The sequence below is a fragment of the Odocoileus virginianus genome, chromosome 1 (genome assembly GCF_023699985.2).
Source record: "Odocoileus virginianus isolate 20LAN1187 ecotype Illinois chromosome 1, Ovbor_1.2, whole genome shotgun sequence".
Taxonomy (NCBI): Eukaryota; Metazoa; Chordata; class Mammalia; order Artiodactyla; family Cervidae; genus Odocoileus; species Odocoileus virginianus.
This window is the reverse complement of record NC_069674.1, coordinates 1167386-1188981: the sequence shown is the minus strand read 5'-3', so window position 1 is coordinate 1188981 and position 21596 is coordinate 1167386. Positions and strand designations below refer to the sequence as shown.

Genomic DNA, 21596 nt, shown 5'->3' with positions numbered 1-21596 from the left:
CCGGGAGAGCCCCGGGGCGGCCTCCCTCAGTGGGGGGTGGTCAGCCCTCGGCCTTTTGGGGCCACCCTTGTCCCCTAACCACCCTTCCACGCCAGAGCACGTGGTCTTGAGAGACGTCTTAGGTAGGCTTCTCCTTTTTTTTTTTCCCCCAATAATTGAGGTATATTGGTGGTTTTGAGGATCAGTACACAGGAGACGTTTTAGTTTGCACATGGTTGTTACTATGTATCCGAAGTCTAAAAAGTCGTGTACCTGTGATTCTTTTTTAAGCAGTAATTGCAAGCGACTTTCCAGCTTAAAATTGGGACATCATTTCCTTAAAAGGATGTCAAGTACCAGCACCTTGAGAAGTGGCCAGGCTGTTACGGCCTGAGTCCAGCGGCTGCCCAGTTTGCTTTCACACGCGCTGTGCGACTCACATGTACACGTCGGTTGACCCCTGGATGGACAGCCCAGCCCCGTGGGGCGGAGGTCAGCACTGAGGCAGGGGGGGAGGCGGGGGTAGAAGTTACTGAAAATAGTCCAGACCCAGGAGCTGTGTGATGTGTGATATGCCAGGCACTGGCTTCCCAGGTGGCCCAGCGCTCAAGAGTCCCCCTGCGACACGGGACTCCGATCCCTGGGTCGGGAAGACCCCCTGGAGAAGGAACCCACGTCAGTACTCTTGCCTGGAGGGGCGTTCCATGGACAGTGGAGCCTGGCAAGCTGTGGTCCCACCACCTTTGTAATGTTTGTTGACATTCAAAAAGCACTCTTTTTGCTTGCACGAAAAAAACACCCCACATGATTTGACCTCTTTGAGAGCATTTACACTTAAAAGCAGAATGAGGTGGAATTGCCTTATATTTAAAAATGCTCCTGGAGCTCCTAGAAAGATGGTGCACTTAACTGAGGGGTTGACAGCACACCCCTGAGATTGCCGGGACCTCCCTGTTGGCGTGACCGTTCCGCTTGAGGGCCAGTGCAGGCAGGCCCTGCTGGCCTTTCCTGCTGCTGTCTGCCCACGCTGAGGAGCCTTCCCCTCCCCGGAGCCGGCAGCCCGAGGCCCTGCCGCGTGTGGAGGCGACAGGGAGCCCAGAGCTGGGCGGGGGGAGAGGTGGTCCCTCCAAAACCCGCCTCTGCCTGCCTTCTCGGGGGGCTGGGAGCGGCCGAGTGTGGCTGACCTGGGCTCGAGTCTGAGGAGCGGCAGGGAAGGCTCCTGTGGAGTCTGGGGCCTGGCTGCTGGCATCCTGGCACGCGGGGTCCGGGTTCCTGTTGCTTCTGGGACGGCCGTGGCCCCGCAGGTGTGGCCGGGGCAGCCGTCGAGCCGTGGTCTGCTGGTGGCTGTGGGTGCCCTTCGCGGCCCCTGCGCCAGCGCTTGTGCCGCGGGTGAAGCGTGCACGTTCACTTGTTCTGACTGTCCGGGTGTCTGCATGGGGTGCTGTTCCCGTAGGCGTGGTCCTGCTGAACTCGCTGCCTGGACAGTGTGGAATAATCGGGTGCGGAAGCGTGTGCCTTGAAAGCTGGTAGTCATTAGTTACCTCCCCCAGGGAGCAGAGCAGATCCTCCTGTGCCTTTCGTGGTTCTTAGATGACGTGGAGCCTCTGCTGGAGGGGGAGCGTCAGGCGTCCTGGTTTTCCTGCAGTCGTCCCCAGATTTCACAGGCGTCTTGTTCCACCGTCGTCTGCTGTTTGCTTGCCCTGATAAAGTGATTTCCCTTTTCAGTTGTCACATGTTCATTTGACTTAGAACTGTGTTGTGTTTGGGGGTAGCCTTTGGTTGAATGGCGTACATGTTGCGCATCTGAACGTTTTTTATTTTTCCTTCATGTATTTTCACTTGTATTTGTCCATGTGTGGCTTTGATGACTTGGAACATTGGTGTGTGTTGAAGTCGCCCAGCTTGCTTTCAGATCCCTTGCCAGCGGTAGTGTCTCCGAAATCTCGTCCGACGAACCCCAGCTGGGGACTTGGTCCTCTTGTCCTCTGGGTCTTCTTTCCAGCCGGGTTGCACTGTCATTGGTGCTCGCTGGTGGGGTGTTTTGATGAAATGCCTGCGAGTTCCTTGGTGCATGCCTGCTAGCCTATATAATATGGGTTTTAAAAAATGTTTTTAATGGATATCAATACTGAGAAGAGACTAGACTCGCTCATTCTGAGATTTTTATGTGGCTTCAATGGTGTCTTGAGAAAAGTCAGGTTTTGTGACCGTGGGGCCCTGCAGAAATCAGTCTGTCCTGATGGTTTATGTCGGTCAGAGTCTGTGGGGACGGCCTCTGGTCATCCTGCTTCTGCTGCCTGAGAGCAGATGAGCCCCGGAGGGCCCAGGCCGCCCCTCAGGTGCTGAGGGGTGTGCCCGCCTCCCTCCTCCGCTCCCGCCTGGCCCTGACCCAGCTTCTGGGGCCTCTTCCAGCCGCATGGCCCCAGGCGCCAGCCAGCAGTCTCTGTGGGAGGCAGCCTGGGCCTGCTGGCCTGCGGACCTGGGGCTCTGCAACCGGGGTGGGCACGGGAGGGCCTCTGTGGGCTGGGGCCTCTGCGGGGAAGGGGAGGGGCCTCAGGGGGGAGGGGCCTCAGGGGGGAGGGGGGCTCTGGGGGGAGGGGAGGGGCCCTGGGCGAGCTGCTGGACTCCTGCCCGGGGCCGCATCCCCTCTTGCCGGGTGCTCAGCCCAGCCGCTCCTGAGGGCAGATGCGGGTTCCCCAAGGCCTCCTTGAGAGCAGACAGGGGGCCTGGACGGGGGCCGGGGGCCCTTGGGCGGCCCCAGTGTCCATCGGGAGTGGCTGGGCCCTGCCTTCCTGGTGGCCGTCCCACGGGCCTTCTCCAGCCATCCACCCCTGGTGTGTGAGCGGTGGGCCTGTGTCTGGAGCAGCCCGCAGCTCACCGACGCCCCTTATGATGAGCCTCGCAGGCTGTCGGGAGAGGGGGCGCCCATGGGGGGCTGCCTCAGGGCAGGTGAGGGGCACAGGGTCACTGCTGGGGCGGCCGGCCCCCTGGGCGTCAGCGGCATGGGTGCCCTGCAGGGCGTGGGTTCTGGCGGCCGCCTCTTGCCGGGACAGGAGGCCTTTGCCTTGGGCTCCGCACCCAGCCGCGTCCCTCCCGCCCCACGCGGGCGCCCTCCTGACTCCTGCCTGCCGCCGCCTGCCCCCTCGGCCCGCCTGTGGTTGAGGCCTGTACTGTGTGCCCCTCCATCTCCTCCTGGGGACCGCTCCCGCCCGCTCCCGTGGGTCTGCGTCCCCGGCCCGGGCCCGTGTGTGCGCTCACGCCGCGGGGCCAGCTGAGCCCCGTGAGAACAGGCAGCGTCCTGCATGCCGGCGCATGCCAGGCCCTGCGCCCTGGGATCCCCTCTCGGGCCAGTGGTGCATTTTGGGGTGTCTGAGTGATCCCAGTGTGTGTCCGTGGGATTCCTCCTGTGTGGAAGCGTGGGATTAACCCCGCCCCACCGCCTCCACCGAGGCCTGGGGGGTTGTACATACTTGGAAAAAGTGACTGTTTTTACATGAGGAGGTTTGCTTTCATTTGCATGTTATCAGCCAGATTCCTGCGTGTGCTGGGACTCCATCTGGGGAAAGGAGCGAAGCGTGGGGGGGTCCCGGCTTTGTGCGTGGCCGCTGCTGGGCCATGCCCCTCCGCTTCTCGCTGGCTTCGCTGAGCTTCCGCACGGGGGGCAGTGGGTTAGCGCAGTTTGTGCTGAAAGTTTCTCTCACTTGGCGCCACAGGGCAGGATGTTTCTGCTGTGTATAGTTTCCCAAGTGAAGAGGATGCGTGAGTGGTAGCCCACAGGTGTGTTAGCGCTTAGTTCCTGCACAGGAAAAAGGCTAGCAAGAATGACACCAAAACAGTCAGTTCTGTTTGGGTTGTTGAATTGGATGTGACTGACTTTCCTTCGAGTGCGTGCTTTGCGTTTACCTAGTAAGTTGTTGAAACAAAAGGCACGGTGAATTCTCACAGGAGAGAAATGTCTTGTAATTGATGGGATTGTGTGGAAAGCTCGGAAGAAGCTGTAGAAAGAAGCCCAAAATGTTTTTCAGCAGGTGTGATGTTAGGTGTGGGGGTGGGATGGCAGTGGCCGTCCTCACATGCTGGTTTTAACTCCTGGGATTTCAGGTCATGGCACGGGGCGGCGCCTGCACTCGTGAGGATGTTGGTGCCGTGCTGTGGTAGGTGGGTTGGTGGGGGGCTGTCCCCTGCAGGGTGTGGGGTGGCCTGCAGCGGGAGACTTCAATGTTAGAGGTTGGGGTTGGGGGCATGATACAGGCACTAAACAGTGACGCAAAGGTCAGTGGTGGCACTCTGCATTCCGTGACCCTTGGCAGACAGCGTGCTTTTTCTGGAGAAGGTTTCTGTTTGGCAAGGAGCAGCCCTGGACCATTGTTGAACTGTCCACAGCGGGGCCGGGGGTGGGCCTGGGGGTCATCCCGGGGCCGGGGTTGTGAGTACGGAGGGGACCCGACAGAAGGAGAGATGGATGCCGCTGTGTGGGGCCCTGGCCCCGAGTGTAGCAGCTGAGCATCGCGGGGCCCAAGGCTATGACTTAAAGTGCAAGAGTGCTGGCTGCAGGCGTTTCCTGGGGTGGGACAGGTCTGGGGTTCGGGGCCACCCTGTCCTTAGGGAAGAGCCTCTGTCTGCCTCCCGGGCAGCGTCCGCTGTTGGGAGCCACGGCCCAGGTGCCGTCTCGGTGGCGGGGGTCTTGGGCAGCGTGTGTCCTCTCGCACTGGACTCACGGCTGGTGCGTGAGTCCCGCCTTACTGCTGCCTGAAATCGGGACCCTAAGTGCTTCCGCAGAGCTACCAGGCCTCAGAGGACTGGTCGCCCCTGTGGGAAACACGCTCTCCAGCCCAAAACCGAGGATGGGCTCGGAGACCCGAAGCACGGCTGAATGCCAGACTCAGTGACGGTCCCGCGGACCCGGCGTCTCAGCCGTGCAGGCATGCCCCACAGTCTCTCCAGGCGCCAGGCCCCCGTGGGCTGAGTGCTGTGGGGCGAACGGTCTTCCCAGACCTCGCGAGGCCCATCTCCTTGGGGCTCGGGGTACCTCTGCTGCCCTGGGCTTTCCCGGGAAGGAGCAGGGTCTGTCCTCAGCCGGGGATGCCTTGCTTCCTGGTGGGTGAAAGGGGTTGGGGCTGGGCCGGTGTCTGCGCCTGCAGGCTGGCTGGGCCCAGACCTCCACCTTCCAGCAGAGACCGGCACGTCCTGTTCCACGGGGCCCTGGGCCTCCCGCTCCAAAGGGGATGCACTCAGCCCTGGGGGTGGGGGCAGGTCTTGCAGGAGGACGTGGGTGCTGGGGAGGCAGTGTGCTCCAGGACCAGGGCAGCGTGACCAGGAGCCCTGGAGCGGATGCGGGCAAGGCCGCCCCAGCTGTCTGCAGCGCCTCTGTCTTCAGTGCTGGCCTTGCCTCTGCCTGGAGTGTCACGCGCCCCCTCGGGATGGGGTGTCTGGCTCCCGGGTGGGGAGGGGGGGCACTGGCATCCGCGGCCCCAGCCGCCCTAAGGGCAGAGCCGTCTTTGCTCCAGACGCCACTGCCCTGGGAGAGGCTGGAGACATCTGGGGCATCGGCTCAGAACCTAGGTTGGGGGCGCGCACATCCTTTGCTGGGGACCTTGCAGACCCCTGCCGTGTGCGTTCTGTGGCCGTCAGGGCAGCTCCCGGGCTGGGCCTGGCTATGGCACGTGGAGACCCGACAGGCTGGCCTTGGCTCTGAGATGCCAGTGGGACCCACGTCCGCCAATTCTTCTGCCCCATCCAGGCCTGGTCCCAGCTGCAGTCACGGCCTGGGGGCCCTCACGGGGCCCGGCTTGCCAGTGCCCAGGGTGTGACGTGCGCTCACTGTGGGGAGCACCGTGTTCCAGCAGCGGTCTGCGTCACCTGCCGCTGGGCACGCTTTTGAGGATGGTGGTGATTCAGTCGCTCAGTCGTGTCTGACTCTGCGACCCCGTGGATTGCAGCACGCCAGGCCTCCCTGTCTTTCACCATTCTGGAGTTTGCTTAAACTCATGTCCATCAGATCCATGATGCCATCCCCTTCTCCTCCTGCCCTCAATCTTTCCCAGCATCAGGGTCTTTTCAAATGAGTCAGCTCTTCCCATCAGGTGGCCAAAATATTGGAGTTTCAGCTTCAGCATCAGTCCTTCCAATGAACACCCAGGACTGACCTCCTTTAGGATGGACTGGTTGGATCTCCTTGCAGTCCAAGGGACTCTCAAGAGTCTTCTCCAACACCACAGTTCAAAAGCATCAATTCTTGGGTGCTCAGCTTTCTTTATAGTCCAACTGTCACATCTGTACTTGGAAAAACCATACTTTGATTATTTGGACCTCTGTCAGCAAAGTGATGTCTCTGGTGTTTATTTATTTATTTTTTTAATTTTTTTTTTCCATTTATTTTTATTAGTTGGAGGCTAATTACTTTACATCATTACAGTAGTTTTTGTCATACATTGAAATGAATTAGCCATGGATTTACATGTATTCCCCATCCCAGTCTCTGCTACATTGTCTAGGTTTGTCATAGCTTTTCTTCCAAGGAACAGCATCTTTTAATTTCATGGCTGCATTCACTGCCTGTAGTGATTTTGGAGAGCAAGAAAATAGTCTCTCACTGTCTCCACTGTTTCTGCATCTGTTTGCCATGAAGTGATGGGACTGGATGCCATGATCTTGGTTTTCTGAATGTTGAGTTTTAAGCCAGTTTTTTCACTCTCCTCTTTCACTTTCATCAAGAGGCTCTTTAGTTCCTCTTCCCTTTCTGCCATTAGGGTGGTGTCCCCTGCATATCCGAGGTTATTCCCCGGTTATCAGCTGGTAAAGAATCCACCTGCAATGCAGGAGACCTGGGTTCGACCCTTGGGTTGGGAAGATCCCCTGGGAAGAGAGCATGGCAACCCTCTCCAGTATTCTGCGCTGGAGACTCCCCGTGGACGAGGATCCTGGTTGGTGGGCCACAGTCCACGGGGTCAGGAAAAGTCGGACACGCCTGAGCGACTAAGCAAGCACACAGCCGGCAATCCTGACTTCAGCGTGCGCCTCCTGCAGCCGGGCGTTTCGCGTGATGCCTCTGCGTCTGAAAGGATGGTGGCCTCACGTTTTGTAAACCTGCCCTTGTCCATTGTTGCTCTGCGTGTAACGGTTCATAATGAGCGCTTGTGTGGATACACATGGAAGGATCTCTTTCAGAAGGCACCCAGCGGAGCTACTGGGAGAAGCTCTCAGTATCCACGCTTCTTTCTCTCAAGCCCCGCTGCCCCCTCCCGCCCTGCTGAGGACCCTCTCCTGGCACATGACACAGGTGGGATTTTAGGGGAGCCTTGTGGGGTCAGTGACCTGATTGTCCTGCTCCAGGCCCAGGGCCTTGGGGACTGCTGGTGCTCCGGGGGGCCGGCCCATGGGCTGGTGAGAAGCCCAGCCGTGCAGGTACCACCCCTTCTCGGGGGCTCCCAGACGCCACGCCCGAGAGCGTGGGCCTCAGCCACGGCCCTTCAGTCATCCTGGACGGTCCCCGGTTCAGAGACCCTGTGGCCTGGTGCTCCTGAGAGAGAGGGCTTCATGGTGGCGGGCAGGAGGCGGGAGGGTGCCCGGAGCCAGGGGCCACCGGTCAGCATAGCACGGGTCCCTCTCCGAGCTGGGTATGCCCGGGGAGGGGCCACCCCGCGTGAGTGAGTGCACGTGCTGCCCTGGGCACCAGCCTCAAGGGTGCGTGTGCATCATCATTAGGGGCCCGACAGCCATCTGGATGCCGAGAGGACCCTGGGACCCAGGAGGGGTCGCCCTTCTCCCATAGTGGGGATCGCCAGACCCTGAGCCCTGGAGTATGTTCTGTGCACTTTTGTAAAAATAAGAGCAGCTGTCAAATTTAAACATGTTTTTCATTTTATTCATGCCCCGGGGCACACGGGATCCTATTCCCTGACCAGGGACCGAACCCTCTCCCCCAGCAGTAGAAGCATGGCGTCCTGACCACTGGATGAGGGGGCGCCCTGCATGCTCCGAGCGGCAGGCCTGGCGTCTCAGTGACAGCTTCGTGCTTCCGACCGACGGCAGGTGCTGCCCAGAGCACGGGGGAGGTGCTGGGGCCGGGAGGGTTCCGCGGGTCCTGCAGGGTCCCCCTGCCTGTGCGCTGGCGCCCTGGGAGCCCGTCCAGAGCAGGCGGGCCGGCCTCGCCCTCACAAGGACGCGCGGTGGGTTTCCCTGGGCGGGACGGGGCTGGGGGAGCCCCGCCTCTTCCTGGACAGCTGACGGACCCTGGGGGTCCGAGGTGATCCGAGGCGGGTAGCCCCCAGGACGCCCACCCCGCCTTCTCCAGAGTGAGCCTGTTGAGCACCTGGGCGCTCAGGCCCCACCTGGCGGCGTGGTGTCCCCGCAAAAGCACATTGAAGTCACCTGGAACGGATGGCCTGCTGCTTGCTCCCGGGTGGACGGGAGCCAAGTGTGGGCCTGGGGGCAGCTCAGCTGCAGGGTGGGGCCGCCCACCTTCCCCCACTCGCCACGCCCCGCGTGGATTGGAGGTCGCGTCACCATCACAGTGGTGTATCAGCTGTGCCTCTGGGGCCCCCTCCCCTGGAGGGCTCCTCGTATTTGGGGGTCCCGTGCCTGTGTCTGTGTGCTGGACCCCATGGCCCCCAGCCTCCCTGCCCTGCCCTGCCCCGGGCCCCTGCACTCGGGCGCTTTCTTCCTACAGACAGTTGTGTCCCAGAGGCGCTCTGTTCACGCACACAGCCCGTGTCCCAGAGGTGCTGGTGACCCTTGGGGGTGGTGAGGCAGCTGTGTGCAGGTGGGGGGCGGGGGTGAGGGCCGCAGCCGGGCCTGCTTCCTCAGCCAGTGCCCCTCGGGGTGGGCATCTGGTGTGAGAGCGGCCAGGCCCCTGTGCTGACCGCCAGGCGCCCCTCCCTGCCACCAGGCTTGCGTGTGCATCGTGGGGGGATCGGGAGGCTGGTGGAGGCCATCCCCAGGGTGCCCGCCAGGCCTGAGTGTGCGTCGTGGGGGGATCGGGAGGCTGGTTGAGGCCATCCCCAGGGTGCCCGCCAGGCCTGCGGGGTGGGCAGAGGCTTCACAGGGCACCCTGGAAGCACAGGCCCTGGGTCTGGGCCCCCGGCGTTCGGCCTGCATCTCCAGGGTGAGCGTCTGTGCTGCTGGAGGATTATTTCTCAGCCGGGGCAGGTATGAGGTTTGGGGAGGAGGCAGCATCTGGAGAAGACAGAAGCCAGGCCCCGAGCCCCTGCCCAGCACGGAGCCTGGTGCTTGGCGACCAGTTACCAGGGCGAAGCAGCTGTGATTTTGCAGCCTCATGAAAGAGCAGGGCTCTGGTTACATGTTTCATTTCGGGAGCATCCCGGTCGTCTTTTCCTCCCCAGGGGGAGCAGGAGTGGAGGGTGGTCTGCGGTGGGGGGGGGGGGCAGGACCTGGGTGACCCAAGGGGGCACTCGCGTGGAAGACCCCGCAGGGCACGCTGGCCGGGCTCAGGGCTCCACGCTAGCCCCCCGGGGGCACAGGGGTGCCACCACCACCCGGGGTCCCCATTTCCCACCGTCACTGGGCTGCTGGCAGCCGTGCCCTCACGGAGGGCGCTGTGACTGCAGAGAAGGAAGCCGGAAGTCGCTCGGTGACAGTGGTCACTTGTTTCCTATTGTTCCTGGTGTTCCCATCACATGCAGAACTCTCTCCCGTCTTCGAAAAGACTGGTAGAAGCACAACCCTGAGCGCGGAAGCACGCGCTCGGCCGTGTGTCTGCTGTGACAGGTGACCGTGTGTGCGGGTCCTCGGCTCAGAGCTCCTGCTCTGCTCCGGCCCGAGCGGGGGACGCGGGGTGTCTACCGCCTTCATCGCGGCAGGGCCTGTGGTTATGGCTGGCCCTGCCCTGGGGCCGGCGGGGGGCTTTCGGGATCCTTGAGCCCGGGCCCAGCGAGGCCCAGCCTGGTTCCCTCTTTCTCTCTGCGAGGCTCAGCTCCGGCCCCGCAGGTGCGAGGACGCGGCCCCGGCCCGGCTCACGCGCGTCTCGTCCTGTGTGCTTTCAGGTGTGGCCGATGAGGACGCCTTCGCGGAGGAGTGCCTGCGACGAGGCCAGAGCGCGCTGCCTGCCCAGCCCGCCAGCTCCAGCGCCCGCTCGCTGCGGCCGCCGCGGTCCGGGCCCCCGCCCCGGCCGTCGGCGCACGCCGCGGGGGAGGACGAGGACGCGCCGGGCGCCTTCTGCGCAGGTGTGCACCGGGACCCTGCACCCCGGCCGCCGCGGGGCCCCCGAGGACCGAGAAGCCTTCTGTGCTGCTGCGTGCTGGCCTGACGGGTGGGTGGGGGCGGCGGGCGCGGCCACATTAAACCGGGCGCCAGGCTCCCAGCACCGCATGTGTGTGTTGTCTCGGCCAGGCCCGGCCTGCCCCCGGGAGCCCTCCGTCTGCGGCCTGAGCCCCGCTCCCCGCCCTCATGCTGGTCACCGGCGCAGCCTTGGGGCCCCTGCCCCCAGGGGTCCTCTCACAGGGTTTCGACCTGTCCCCCCCCTCCCCCAGGGGAGGTGTCCGCCCGGGACACACGGGCCCTGCTGCGCCCTCTTGCAGCTTCTTGACCCGCCGTTATCTTGGGGGAGCTGGGGGGGGAGGGCTGTGAACTGCGGTCCCTGGAGAAGGTTCTGGGTCAAGTCTGATGACATGGCTGCGTTGCAGGCTGAGTCTGAAGCCGGGAGACGGAAATCTGTGGTTCGGGTGGCTCCTCTGTTCCAAGCGTTCGTCTTGGTTTTCAGCACTGGAAGTCGCCAGGTTGACCATAGCTGGCCATGGGGTGGAGGGACAGGTGGCCCTCATCCCCTGAGTCAGGGTGACATCTCAGTGAGGTTGACTGCACCTGGGGCAAGGCAGGGACCCGAAGGCCGAGGTCCGCGGCTTTCTTCTCCCAGAACTTCCTGCTGGGAGCTCAGTGCCTGCAGCCCCCCTGGTGCCCTCACGCGGAGCAGGTCCGGGTCTGCCCCTGAGGGCAGGGCTTGTCCCGTCCGCCTGCCGGATGGTGCGTGTGCTGGGCCCCGAGCCAGGTCCGCGGGGACCCAGCTCCAGGGAGATGGTCCACGTGGGAGCCGTAGCCTCTCCTGGGTGGTCGAGTGAGAAGCAGAGGCAGACGGAAGGGCTGGGTGAGCTCGGAACAGGCTGCTTGTGCCTTGCGTGGGCCTGCGGGCGTCCTCCCCGGGTTCATCGCCACCTCCTGGCCCTGATGGCACGCAGGCTGGATGGGGGCGGGGAGGGGCAGGGCTGCGAGTCCAGCTTCCCGGACACGCAGGACTTGAGTAGGGGTCTCGTGGCTGGAAGGGGTCCCTCTGCTTGGAAGGACCTGCCTCCGATGTGGGGCTCAGGCCTGCCTCCAGGCGCTTGTCTAGACGTCTGGTCAGGAGGTGAAACGGGGGGCCACAGCGAGACCCGTGCTGCCTGTGGGTCGCGGAGGCCGGCCCGTGGTGGGGAGGACACTGGCCGCTGCAGGGGGTCTCGGGAGAGGAGGATTCGGCAGGAAAAGCAAAGTGACTGAGATCTCGCGCTTGGTCAGTTTCCGCCCAGGTGCCTGCAGGTGGGAGGCTGTCGACACCAGCACATCCTCATGCATGCGGCCCGCGGGGGGCTCCATCTCTACCAGGTGCTGCTCCCACGTGTGTCCTGGGGTGGCCTCGGGTAGCCAGGGGGCCTGGTGGAGGCTGGTGCTACCAGCCTGCCTCTTGCTGTTTATGTCCACCTCCTGTACCGAGCGCTGAGGACTTCAGCAGCGTGCCAGCGTGAAGCCACCAAAAGGTTCAAGATACGTCTATTTGACTGTGGTGTGACTGTAGTGAGCTCTTCAACGTCTTACTGGGAGATGACAGAGCTGCTTGCTCCAAAGGAAGGTTCCAGAAACAGTGGAAAAGGTGGCTGGGGTCGCAGGGCGAGCTAGGTGTCCCCAGCAGGTCAGTGACCTCCGGCGCAGTGATGGAACCCGCTGGGCGCCCCCGTCCCCAACTTAAGCTGCCCCTGGGGGGCGTGCTCCCGTGTGGTGGGGAGGGTCCCACGATGACTTTGGCCAGGTTGCCGCATCCTGGGTCGTCGTCTTAGTGTGTGGGGAGGAGTGTGGCCCCCACAGCATGTCTGGTGTCTCTTCCCGGTGTGTCCCCACCTGAATGAGGTGCCTGAGGGGCTGGCGGGTGGGTTCTGATTGTGGGTGTGCGCTCAGCCCTCAGGCTGTGGACTTGCGGCCCGGGAGGGCCTCCTGTGTGGACTGCCTGGCCTGTGTGGTTCAGGGTCGGGCCGGTCCGCGGTGGGCGTGGGGCAGCCACGGGCAGCTCTGAACAGTGGACAGCTTTGTTCATGCCAATGGGCCCTTCTTGCTGGTGCTTCTGTGAAGTGTGGTGACCAGCTTTATTCAGAGGGCGCATCGCACGCCTCTCGGGACCGTAAACTGGGCAGCGAGATGTGCAGAAAGGATTAGTGTTGTCCATTTGTGGATTCCACACACACCGGGGGTCTGTCCAGAATGTGGAGCTGTTAAAAATGAGAATTGAAGTTATTCAGCATGAAACAAACTCCTGAGTGAAGAACAGCACTGGTCCTTCACCTTCCCAGACCTGGCTGGGGCGCTGCGGGCTGTCAGGGTCGGGGTTTCATGGCCCGCGAGGCCCGAGTGGGCAGGAGCGGGTCCAGCCTCTTGGGTGTGGAGATAGGATGCCGCGGCCGCCAGTGGACGGGCGGCTCCCGGAGATCTGTGTGGGCAGGGCTTGGCAGGTGTCTCCTCCGGGTGTTTTGTGCAGGCAGCTGGGTCTGGGCGTCGATGAGGCCCCACCTCCCTGCGCGAGAGCCTCAGGTCCCCTGCCACGGGCCCTCTGTGGGGTGCTGTCACCCCGGGTGACCTGCGCGGGGCACTGTGGGCCCTCTGCAGGGAGGGGGCAGGACACGGGCTGCACCTGAGCCTTGGCGCCCGCCCCCACCGGCCCACGGGTTCCAGGGCCTGCAGCCTCAGTTCCAGGAGGCGCCTGTGTCCTCACTCCCCACCCCTGCCCGGAAACGGGCATCGTGATTGGGTCTCGGGCTGCTGTCGGCGCCCATGTGACTAGCCCAGGGCCCGCCCACCGGGTGTTGGTCCTATGAGAAGGGGTCCCCGAGTGCAGGAGCAGTGAACAGACTGGGGCCCCAGCGGTCACGCTCTGAGATGCACCTGCTGTGTAATGTGAAACCCAAGGAATGTGAAACTCAGGTGGCCTTCTCGGGCTGAGGGGCCCACGTGTGCCAGCTTACAGACCCGCAGTGACCCTGGTCCGGTTCTGGGCAGGACGTTCACAGTGGTCGTTTGGCCCCCACACTCAGCGTCCCCGTCCCCCGCGCCCGTGTGGACACGCACACAGGTTCTGAGCCGTTCGTGCAGAGTGGACCCCGGCGCCTGGCTCCTGGTGGAACCCCAGAAGGGCAAGCGGGTCAGGCCCGCGTCCTCCTCCCCAGCCTCTGGCAGGCAGGAAGGCGGGACACGGGGCTCCCTGGGCTTCTGCCTGCAGAGGGGCCCCCGGGTGCCTCGGGGTGGGTCGTGGGGCCGGGCGGGTGTGGGGCAGGGGCCTCCCAGCGGGCAGGCGGGCACCCGGGGAGCTGGTGTGAGAGGCTTTCATCGTCAGGTGTTGAGTCAGCTCATGTTCCCATTGGGCCTCAGATACGGAGCAGGCGGGAGTCTGCCGCGCGGTGTGTCTCGTCAGCAGGGGAGGGGACGTTTAGAGACACACGCTGCCGCCCTGCAGCGTCTCACACGCCTGTCTCCTTAGGATTCAAAGAAGGCGGCAAGAGGAAGAAACCGAAGCACAGGGAGGAGTCGAAGAAGAAGAAGCCGACCAAGGGCCCCCTCTAGACGCCGGGCGGAGCAGCCGTGTGCGCTCGCGTGCGGCCCGCCTCCTGCGGGGGGCGCACTGGGGCCGGGGGCGGGGCGCGGGGGCGCACGGGGGTCGGGGGCGGAGCCGCGCTGGGGCGCACAGGTGCGGAGGTCGGGGGGTGGAGCCGCCGGCCGACCCTGCCCCTCCCGCCGCGCCCGCGCGTCCCCTCCCGTGGCCGCGGCCCCCCGCTGCCCGGCACACACGCGGGGTCCCGCCGCCTCGGCTGTGCGCGGCCCGGGTGCGTGTGCATGCTCTGACACGCCCTTTCCTCCTGCCGCTGCGTGTGTGAATCTAGGCTCCAGTTAAGCGCAGGGCGGCGTGAAGGTGACCCCCGACTCCGGGCGACCCCTCCCGCAGCTTCAGGGAGCCAGACCTTCCTCAAGATGCGGCCGCTCGAGGGCTGGAGTCGCCCTCACGTTGACGGTTTTCGCCCCTTTCCTCTGAAAGCAGCCCGCGTTCCACCTCCGCTCGCCCATCTCCTCCTGGACCCGGAGCTGTTCTGGCAGGAAGGCGGGAGTCTACAAGCTTCTGCCCGTGGGGCCTCCTCCGGCCCTCTGTGTGGGTCCGGGCTCCTAAGGAGCCGAGCCCGTGCGCTGAGCTGAGAACTAGAGCTTCGGCTCCACTCCTCCAAAGAGCTCCCCCCTTGGGCGGGGGTCCCCAGCTTTCCGCAGCCGCCCCGGCAGGGCCTTCCTCAACAGCAGCCCCTCGCCCTCCCCCCGGGCACCGAGGCCTCCGCGAGAAGCTTCCGCGGGGTTTTCACACGCCAGCGGCCCTTGCCCCGGGAGCCCGGGCGTGCGGGGCAGCTCCGTGAGCGTGGGCACCGGGAGCGAGCGTGACGCCGGTGGTTTTCGGGGGACCGTGGGGGGAGGTAGTGCGGGGCCCTTGGGGGGTAGAGTGGACGGTGTTTGCTGCTTAGTGTGGAAAATGTAACTATGAAAGCGTACCGGATTTTAAGTGCTACCCACGTGAATAAACTGTTACTGACTGACATCACTCAGCATCCTTTGTGAACCCGTTACTAGTAATTAAACAGAGCAACTCTTCTCCGTCATCTCAATCATGAGGGGTCCAGTGAGGTTTTGGGGTCTAGACCCTGAAATGTGCGACTGCGGGGGACACGTTCCTCCCCCATCCCGCGAGCACTGGATGGTGAGACAGTGGCCTTGCGGACGCGTGGGGAGCCGGATGGGAGCCGGATAGGCGCCGGCGGTAGGAGTCCGTCCTGGAGGACCGCTGCTGCGTCCCAGGCCGTGGGAGGGGGACACGGCTCAGAGCCGCCTCTCTGAGGGAGGACCACCTCCCCTCATGGCCTCTGACTGGGGTCCAGCTCAGCGAACCACACACCGGAGCGTCCTACTGTGGGGACCCAGGGAGGTGCCCGCCTCGGGCCGGTCATCTGCGACGGGTCAGCAAGCTGCGGCGCCCCCACGTCCGTCTTCACGCGGCCCCCGAGTGACGGGGAGGCCGAGTGCGGGTGCCCGCCTCCCAGGCGAGGGCGGGGCGGAGCCAGCCGGCCGGTGGCCTGTGCCGGGAGGGAGGCGTCAGTCCTGGGCCGGGTGGGCCCCGATCCAGGGCGGGGCTCGGCGGGTGCCGGGTCCGGGTTCAGCCCCCAGGACGCCCTCCAGGCACCACCCCTTCTCCAGTGATAGGGGGCTGAGGACCTCGCTGCAGCAGACGCTGGGAAACGGCCGTTTTGAAAGCAGTGCGCTCTCACGGGAGAGGCACCGTTGGGCCCCTGTGTCCCGTCCCCAGTCCGTCCTGGCAGCATGGAACCAGGACCCGTTCCTGGGGAAGCTTCCAGACTACTGCTGGCGCCTCAAGGACGTGGGCCCCAGTGATGGTATTAGTCATGCCTGATGTTTTGCCAGAAAGAGGTTTTATTTTGTAGATCAGAGGGGCACCTAGGACCCCCCGGGCTCAGGTCCAGTCCACGTCTCTGCCCGCCTGGGGCCCACCTGGCACCTCCCAGTCCGTGACGCATCCGGCCCCTGTGGGTGTCGTCCTGGGGACCTGGGGACTGCCTTGTCCTTGAGGTGGACGAGGACCCCTGGGGCTGGGGCCTGGTCCCTGCGGCCCTGACCCCTCTGTCCAGCCCCGGGTGACTGGGCGGCCCCCAGCCCAGACGTTAGCGGGTGGGGGAGCAGGCAGGGCCCTTGGGGCTTGAGCTCCGTGTGTCCCCCTTCCCGACCTTGAGGACAGAAGCCGATGGCCCCCGCCGAGCTGGCAGGGGCCGGGTCCCTCCCTTGCCCCACACCGCCCCCCTGCCTAAAGAGCCCCCTCGGAGCTTCCCGGGGCTGGCCCCCGCTGGCCCTCCGCTGTGCCCGCCTGGCCGGGGGCACCTGGGGACAGGCCCCGGGGACTGCAGGCTGTCCAGTGAGGTGGCCAGGTGCCCTCGCCACCTTCTCAGCCAGGCAACTCCTCTGATCTCCCCACCCTTCTGGGACGTGCAAGCCTGTCACCCCCGTCGAGAGCAGGGGGCCCACATCCCACCCGGAGGTTGGGTCTGTCACCCCCTGCCCATAGGGTCTGCCCAGAGGCTGTGCACCCCCAGGCAGTGACGGAGCCAGAGGCCTCGGCCAACAACCGGAGACCCTGACAGCCCTGCCTCTGTGGCAGAATCAGAGGGGCCTGGCCTGGGACCCTGCCCGACCACCAGCGTCCAGCCCAGGGCTTCGCAGGGGGCTGCTCAATCCATGTATCTTGAAGAACTGAATGAGCGAATGAATAAATGGCCGCGTTTGGGAGGCCAAGCTGAGGGGCCCGGCTCCCGGCCTGCGGAGGAGCTGACGGGGGCGGTGGCAGCCACACCAGCACCTATTTCAAAACGGTGCCGTGAGCTGCTGGAGTTTTGTTTTTTTTAGTCCTGGTGAAATACTGATGTTCAGTCGCTCAGTCGTGTCCGACTCTGCGACCCCATGAACTGCAGCACGCCAGGCCTCCCTGTCCATCCCCAACTCCCAAAGTTTACTCAAACTCATGTCCATCAAGTCGGTGATGCCATCCAACCATCTCATCCTCTGTCGTCCCCTTCTCCCACCTTCAATCTTTCCCAGCATCAGGGTCTTTTCCAATGAATCAGCTCTTCCCATCAGGTGGGTGAAGTACTGGAGCTTCTTGGCATCAGACCTTCCAGTACTGATAACGTGAATGTACCCTATTAACCATTTTTCACTGTGCAACTCAGGGGTGTTCAGCACCTTCACACAGCTGGGCAGACATTGCACCATTGTTCCCAGAACTTTCTCATCTTCCCAAACTGTCCTCGTCAACACGACCCCGCCCTGTCCTCCTCTCTGTCTCTGATTCAGGGCCTCCAGGGCCTCCTGTGAGGAGAGGCCCGTAGGGTACGTGCTCCTGTGACTGGCTTGTGTCCCCAAGCCAGCCCATCCAGGGGGCTGCGGGGCGTCCATGTCAGGGGACCGCCGCTGGCCTGTCCATCGGTCCCAGGAGGGCTGGATGCTGAGCTGCGAGCCACCTGCGTCCCAACGTCCGAGCAGCAGGGCGTCTGTGCTCGGGGGCGGCGCTGTGTCCACTCCCGCCCCGCGTGGCGGCTGGCAGGGCTGTCCTGCCGTCTGGGAGTCAGGGGTTCCGGGCCCGGCCCGTGAGGCTGCCCTCCTCCCACTCGCAGCCAGCCCTCAGAGTGGGCCCCCGACCTCTCGCTGCCCCCACGGCTCGCCCAGACCCCGCTGCCACGCTGGGAGGCCCCCAGTTCTCTGTTCTCTCTCCCTGTGCCCGGGGCACCTGGCCGCATCCCTGCCGGCTGCATCCACGAGGGTCACGGCCGAGTCTGCGGGGTGAGGATGGGGTCAGCAGCCCTCCTGTGTTGGGGTGGGGGTCAGGGCCAGGTGTGGAAGCACCGTCTCACAGTCGGGGTTCCCGCTTGGCTCAAGGCCACCCTCGGCAGAGGTCACGTGGGCCGGTCAGCGGGTGGGCGCCTGGGTCTCAGGTGGACCCCCGCCCCGCTGATGCTCGTCAGAACACCGCTCAGCTGTTCCGTCAGCACCGCCGGCTTCTATTCCAGGTGAAGCGGACGGACCCCATTCACACCCCGGCCCAGCAGCTCTGACTGCGGCCCGGAGCGGGGCAGCGTGACGATGCAGCCGTGCTCCCTCAGTGTCCCGTGTGGACGCAGGTGGTGCCCGGCTTCTGGCGGAGACCCCGCGTCCCTCTCTGCCCGGCCCAGCCCAGCGGACGCGGCTCACCAGGGCCCCAGTGCGTCAGGCGACCCTTCGCCTCTGTGTTTCATACGCTTCGCTTGATCAACAGCATTCCTTTTTAGTGAACACGTGGAATTCCATTTTATGGCATAGAAATGACTGTTTCTCTGGCTGAGTAGCTGTTCACACAGGGACCGGGCGGCCCCGGACGACAAGGGCGATGGGTCTTCCGTTCCCGGGAAAGGGAACGTGATGTGTGGGTCCGGCCTGGAGGAAGGGCTGGGGCTGGCCGGAATGCTGGCCGTCCTGGCCCAGAGGCCTGGTTCTGGGTGGGGAGCTCCTTCCTGCACGATGGGGCCCAGGCGGGAGAGGGTGGGCCTCAGGGAGACCCTGTGTCCACTGGCCAGGCCTCCAAAACGCAGCCCGCCCCGGGCCCCCGCCTATGTCCTGTGCTCCCCAGGACTGGGGGCAGCAGGCCCTTGGGGGCCGTGGAGAAGGACAGGGTCTCCCTGCCCAGCGGGGAGCGCGCGGCTTCCACGCCAGCACTGTGGCCCCTCGCAGAGGCGTCAGGAGCCCAGCTGGGCCGCCGTCCTTTCACAGAGGAGACCACAGTCTCCAGGAGTCCGGTGGCTCCCCGCGCCCGCAGAGCGCTGCCAGCGGGTCTAGGCTGCATCCGACCTGAGGTTCCTCCTCTGACCACCTGGTTATGCTCAGCCAAGACCGGAGCTGTTTTGCGAGAGGCTGGGCCCCGCGCCGCTTTTCAGGGTGGCTGGGGAGACGGGGCCCCCCGCCCGTCCTGTGCTGGGAGGTGCAGTCCGCTGGCTGGCCTGAGCAGGGCATGTCCTGACGCAAGAGCCGAGCTCGTCCCCAGTGACGGCCCGAGGGCGGCCGGGCTGCCCACCGAGGGGCTCAGGCCTCACGTGGACAGAGCTGCAGTGGCGAGGCCCGAGGGCGGCCGGGCTGCCCGCCGAGGGGACTCAGGCCTCACGTGGACAGAGCTGCAGTGGCGAGGCCCGAGGGCGGCCGGGCTGCCCGCCGAGGCGACTCAGGCCTCACGTGGACAGAGCTGCAGTGGCGAGGCCCGAGGGCGGCCGGGCTGCCCGCCGAGGGGACTCTGGCCTCACTTGGACAGAGCTGCAGTGGCGAGGCCCGAGGGCGGCCGGGCTGCCCACCGAGGGGACACAGGCCTCACGTGGACAGAGCTGCAGTGGCGAGGCCCGAGGGCGGCCGGGCTGCCCGCCGAGGGGCTCAGGCCTCACGTGGACAGAGCTGCAGTGGCGAGGCCCGAGGGCGGCCGGGCTGCCCGCCGAGGGGCTCAGGCCTCACGTGGACAGAGCTGCAGTGGCGAGGCCCGAGGGCGGCCGGGCTGCCCGCCGAGGGGGCTCAGGCCTCACGTGGACAGAGCTGCAGTGGCGAGGCCCGAGGGCGGCCGGGCTGCCCGCCGAGGGGGCTCAGGCCTCACGTGGACAGAGCTGCAGTGGCGAGGCCCGAGGGCGGCCGGGCTGCCCGCCGAGGGGACTCAGGCCTCACGTGGACAGAGCTGCAGTGGCGAGTGTCAGCCTCAGCATCTGCCCGGGGGAAGAGGCGTCAGCGCCCGTCTGTCCCCTTTCGGGGGGCGTGGTCCTGGGGGCCTCCAACCGTGCACACCCCCCGTGAGGTCACTTGGGCCTCCCCCTGGGGCCCCCCGGATAGGCAGCCTGGGCGTTCATCAACCCAACCTGGGTGCTTTGAGGGTCGAAAGGGGCTCTGAACAAACTTGATCAGGACGACAGGGTGCGAGCCCAGGTCTGGGAACTCACACGCCGGGCCCCAGGGAGCCGAGCACCCTGAGTTCTGTTCGGTTTTCAACTACATAACTCGGATGTAGGGAGATGTGTGTACAGATAAGCAGCTGGATTTGACAGTCATGTGTGGGTGTGTGATTTGCAGACCACTTAAAAGTAAATCACTTTGTTCCTAAATACTTCTTATGCATTTCCAAAAATAGCATTCTTCACACAACCTCAATAACATTGTAGCACTTGAGAAAATTCACAGTAATTCCCCAAGGCCATTGAACTCCCTAACATTTTCAAAATGACGTTTTTTTAAAAATGTTTTAAAGCCACGGTTCACTTAAGACCCCGCCCTCCTTTGTGGCCACATCGCCTGACTGCCTTCTTAGCCTTTCCTCTTCATCACGGGCCCATCGTGTGCGCGCGTGGACCGAGTCCGAGGCCCTGTCGGTCCGTCTGGCCCTCCGATGCCTGCCTGCCGTCTCCTCTCACCTCTGAGTATCCGCCACGTTCTCCCTCCGCCTCCTCAGCTGGGTTCTACAGAGGCGGGTTTTCCCTGAAGTGCAGCGGGCCCAGCAAAGGCCTGGTACGTGCTGTGCGTTTTCCGACGTATTAATACCAGTCCTCAGAATACTTCCTCCAAGGACACCCAAGGTGACAGCTACAAACGGAAAAGAGTTCCTTTCTCTGTTTAGTCTCAGGTTCCCTGACACCCCAGGGCGCTCTGGGCGACTGAGGGAGGTGCGCATCTAGCGGAGGTCCTCCCAGGACTCAGCAGCAGAGGCTCTGGCCTGTGAGCAGAGGGGCGGGGTGTCTGTGCCGGGTGAGGCTGCAGCCCTTCGGGAAGCGCTCACGGCTGACGCTCACGGTGGGACAAGCAGGCCCCGCGGCCCACCTGGCTCCGCCGCGGCCCAGGTGCGGGGGAGTGCAGGCCTCGCTGCCCCCGGCCAGCGGAGTCGGGCCCAGTGGGGGAGGGTGGGTGGAGGCAGGCGGTGAGGAGAACTCGTGGGGAGGAGGGTCTGGGCGAGAGGATGGGGGCTGTGGGCTGGGGGCCAGGGGAGGGCAGCTTCCGGGACAAGCAGAGCTCGGGCGTGGTGCTGCGCCCAGCAGAGCCAGCCTGGCCTGGACACGGCAGGCAGGAGAGCGGGCCCGGGGGCTTCTGCCCCCTCCCGCAGCCCACGCTCCATGCTGGTGGGCCAGCCCTGGGGGCCATGTCCGCCCGCGGAGGGCAGGGCGGGCTCACCCATGAGGGCCGCTCCCCTGAGCTCAGGCCCGAGCTGGACAGAGCGAGCCAGGTCGGGGCGATTCCTCGGTGCTCACACTCTCACCGTGAACGCCCGCTGCTCCAAAGGCAGTGACGCCGCGTCCTCCGGTGGCCTTGAGGTGTCCCCGTCCCCTGACGCATCATGGGCTCTGCCCCCTCCTCCTGCGTGCTCATCCCTCAGGGCCCGTGAGGGGCTGCTCCCCCACCGTCTCATCCACCCTCGGGCAGCACCAAGCAGGCCTGGTGGACGCCTGCACGGGAGAGGAGCCTGGAGGGGGGTTCGGGCCGAGCAGCCTGGGCGCAGCGCCAGGCCACAGGCATCCTGCTGCCCATGGGCCGCAGCTGCCCGCCTGCCACGCCCCTGGACCCCATGTCCTCTGCAGGAGTCAGCGATGGCCCCAGAATGGGGGTCCACATCCCAGGCCCGAACTGCGAGCAAAAAGGATCTTTGTAGGTGCTGTCCACCCAGCAAAGGGCCTGGTGGTGTGAGCGAGGGCAGCCCCAGCTCAGTGACTGGCGTCCTGAGGGAGGAGGGGGACGCTGAGAGGAGCCTGGAGGGAGCTGGGGCACGGCTGCCATGCCCTGAG

At 64.6% G+C, this 21596-nt stretch overlaps 2 protein-coding genes across 3 annotated transcripts in view; both read left to right on the top strand.

The window, feature by feature from the left end:
* The window catches only part of DNAJB6 (DnaJ heat shock protein family (Hsp40) member B6), a 54488-nt gene extending 39685 nt beyond the window's left edge, over window positions 1–14803 (top strand). For both annotated transcript variants that reach the window (XM_070478964.1, XM_070478935.1), the window contains exons 9-10: window positions 9981–10160; window positions 13709–14803. In XM_070478964.1, coding sequence (XP_070335065.1) covers window positions 9981–10160; window positions 13709–13791 — 263 coding nt within the window. In that variant the 3' untranslated portion in view covers window positions 13792–14803. The remainder of the gene's footprint in view (window positions 1–9980; window positions 10161–13708) is intronic.
* Window positions 14197–19730, top strand: LOC139038957 (collagen alpha-1(III) chain-like). Its single transcript, XM_070478638.1, has 11 exons — window positions 14197–14371; window positions 14475–14681; window positions 15146–15287; window positions 15457–15653; window positions 16085–16309; window positions 16430–16640; window positions 17442–17607; window positions 17704–17834; window positions 17946–18029; window positions 18162–18299; window positions 18431–19730. The coding sequence occupies exons 1-11, from the start codon at window positions 14197–14199 to the stop codon at window positions 19728–19730; spliced, it is 2976 nt and encodes a 991-aa protein (XP_070334739.1).
* The last annotated feature ends 1866 nt before the right edge of the window (window positions 19731–21596 follow it).

Excerpts from the sequence above, each read along its gene's own strand:
- LOC139038957 (XM_070478638.1), top strand. The coding sequence starts at position 14,197 with ATGCGGCCGCTCGAGGGCTGGAGTCGCCCTCACGTTGACGGTTTTCGC. Across the intron at positions 17,608-17,703 it reads GTCACGGCCGAGTCTGCGGG|GCCACCCTCGGCAGAGGTCA; the intron begins GTGAGGATGGGG and ends GCTTGGCTCAAG. Across the intron at positions 18,300-18,430 it reads GCCCAGAGGCCTGGTTCTGG|GACTGGGGGCAGCAGGCCCT; the intron begins GTGGGGAGCTCC and ends TGTGCTCCCCAG.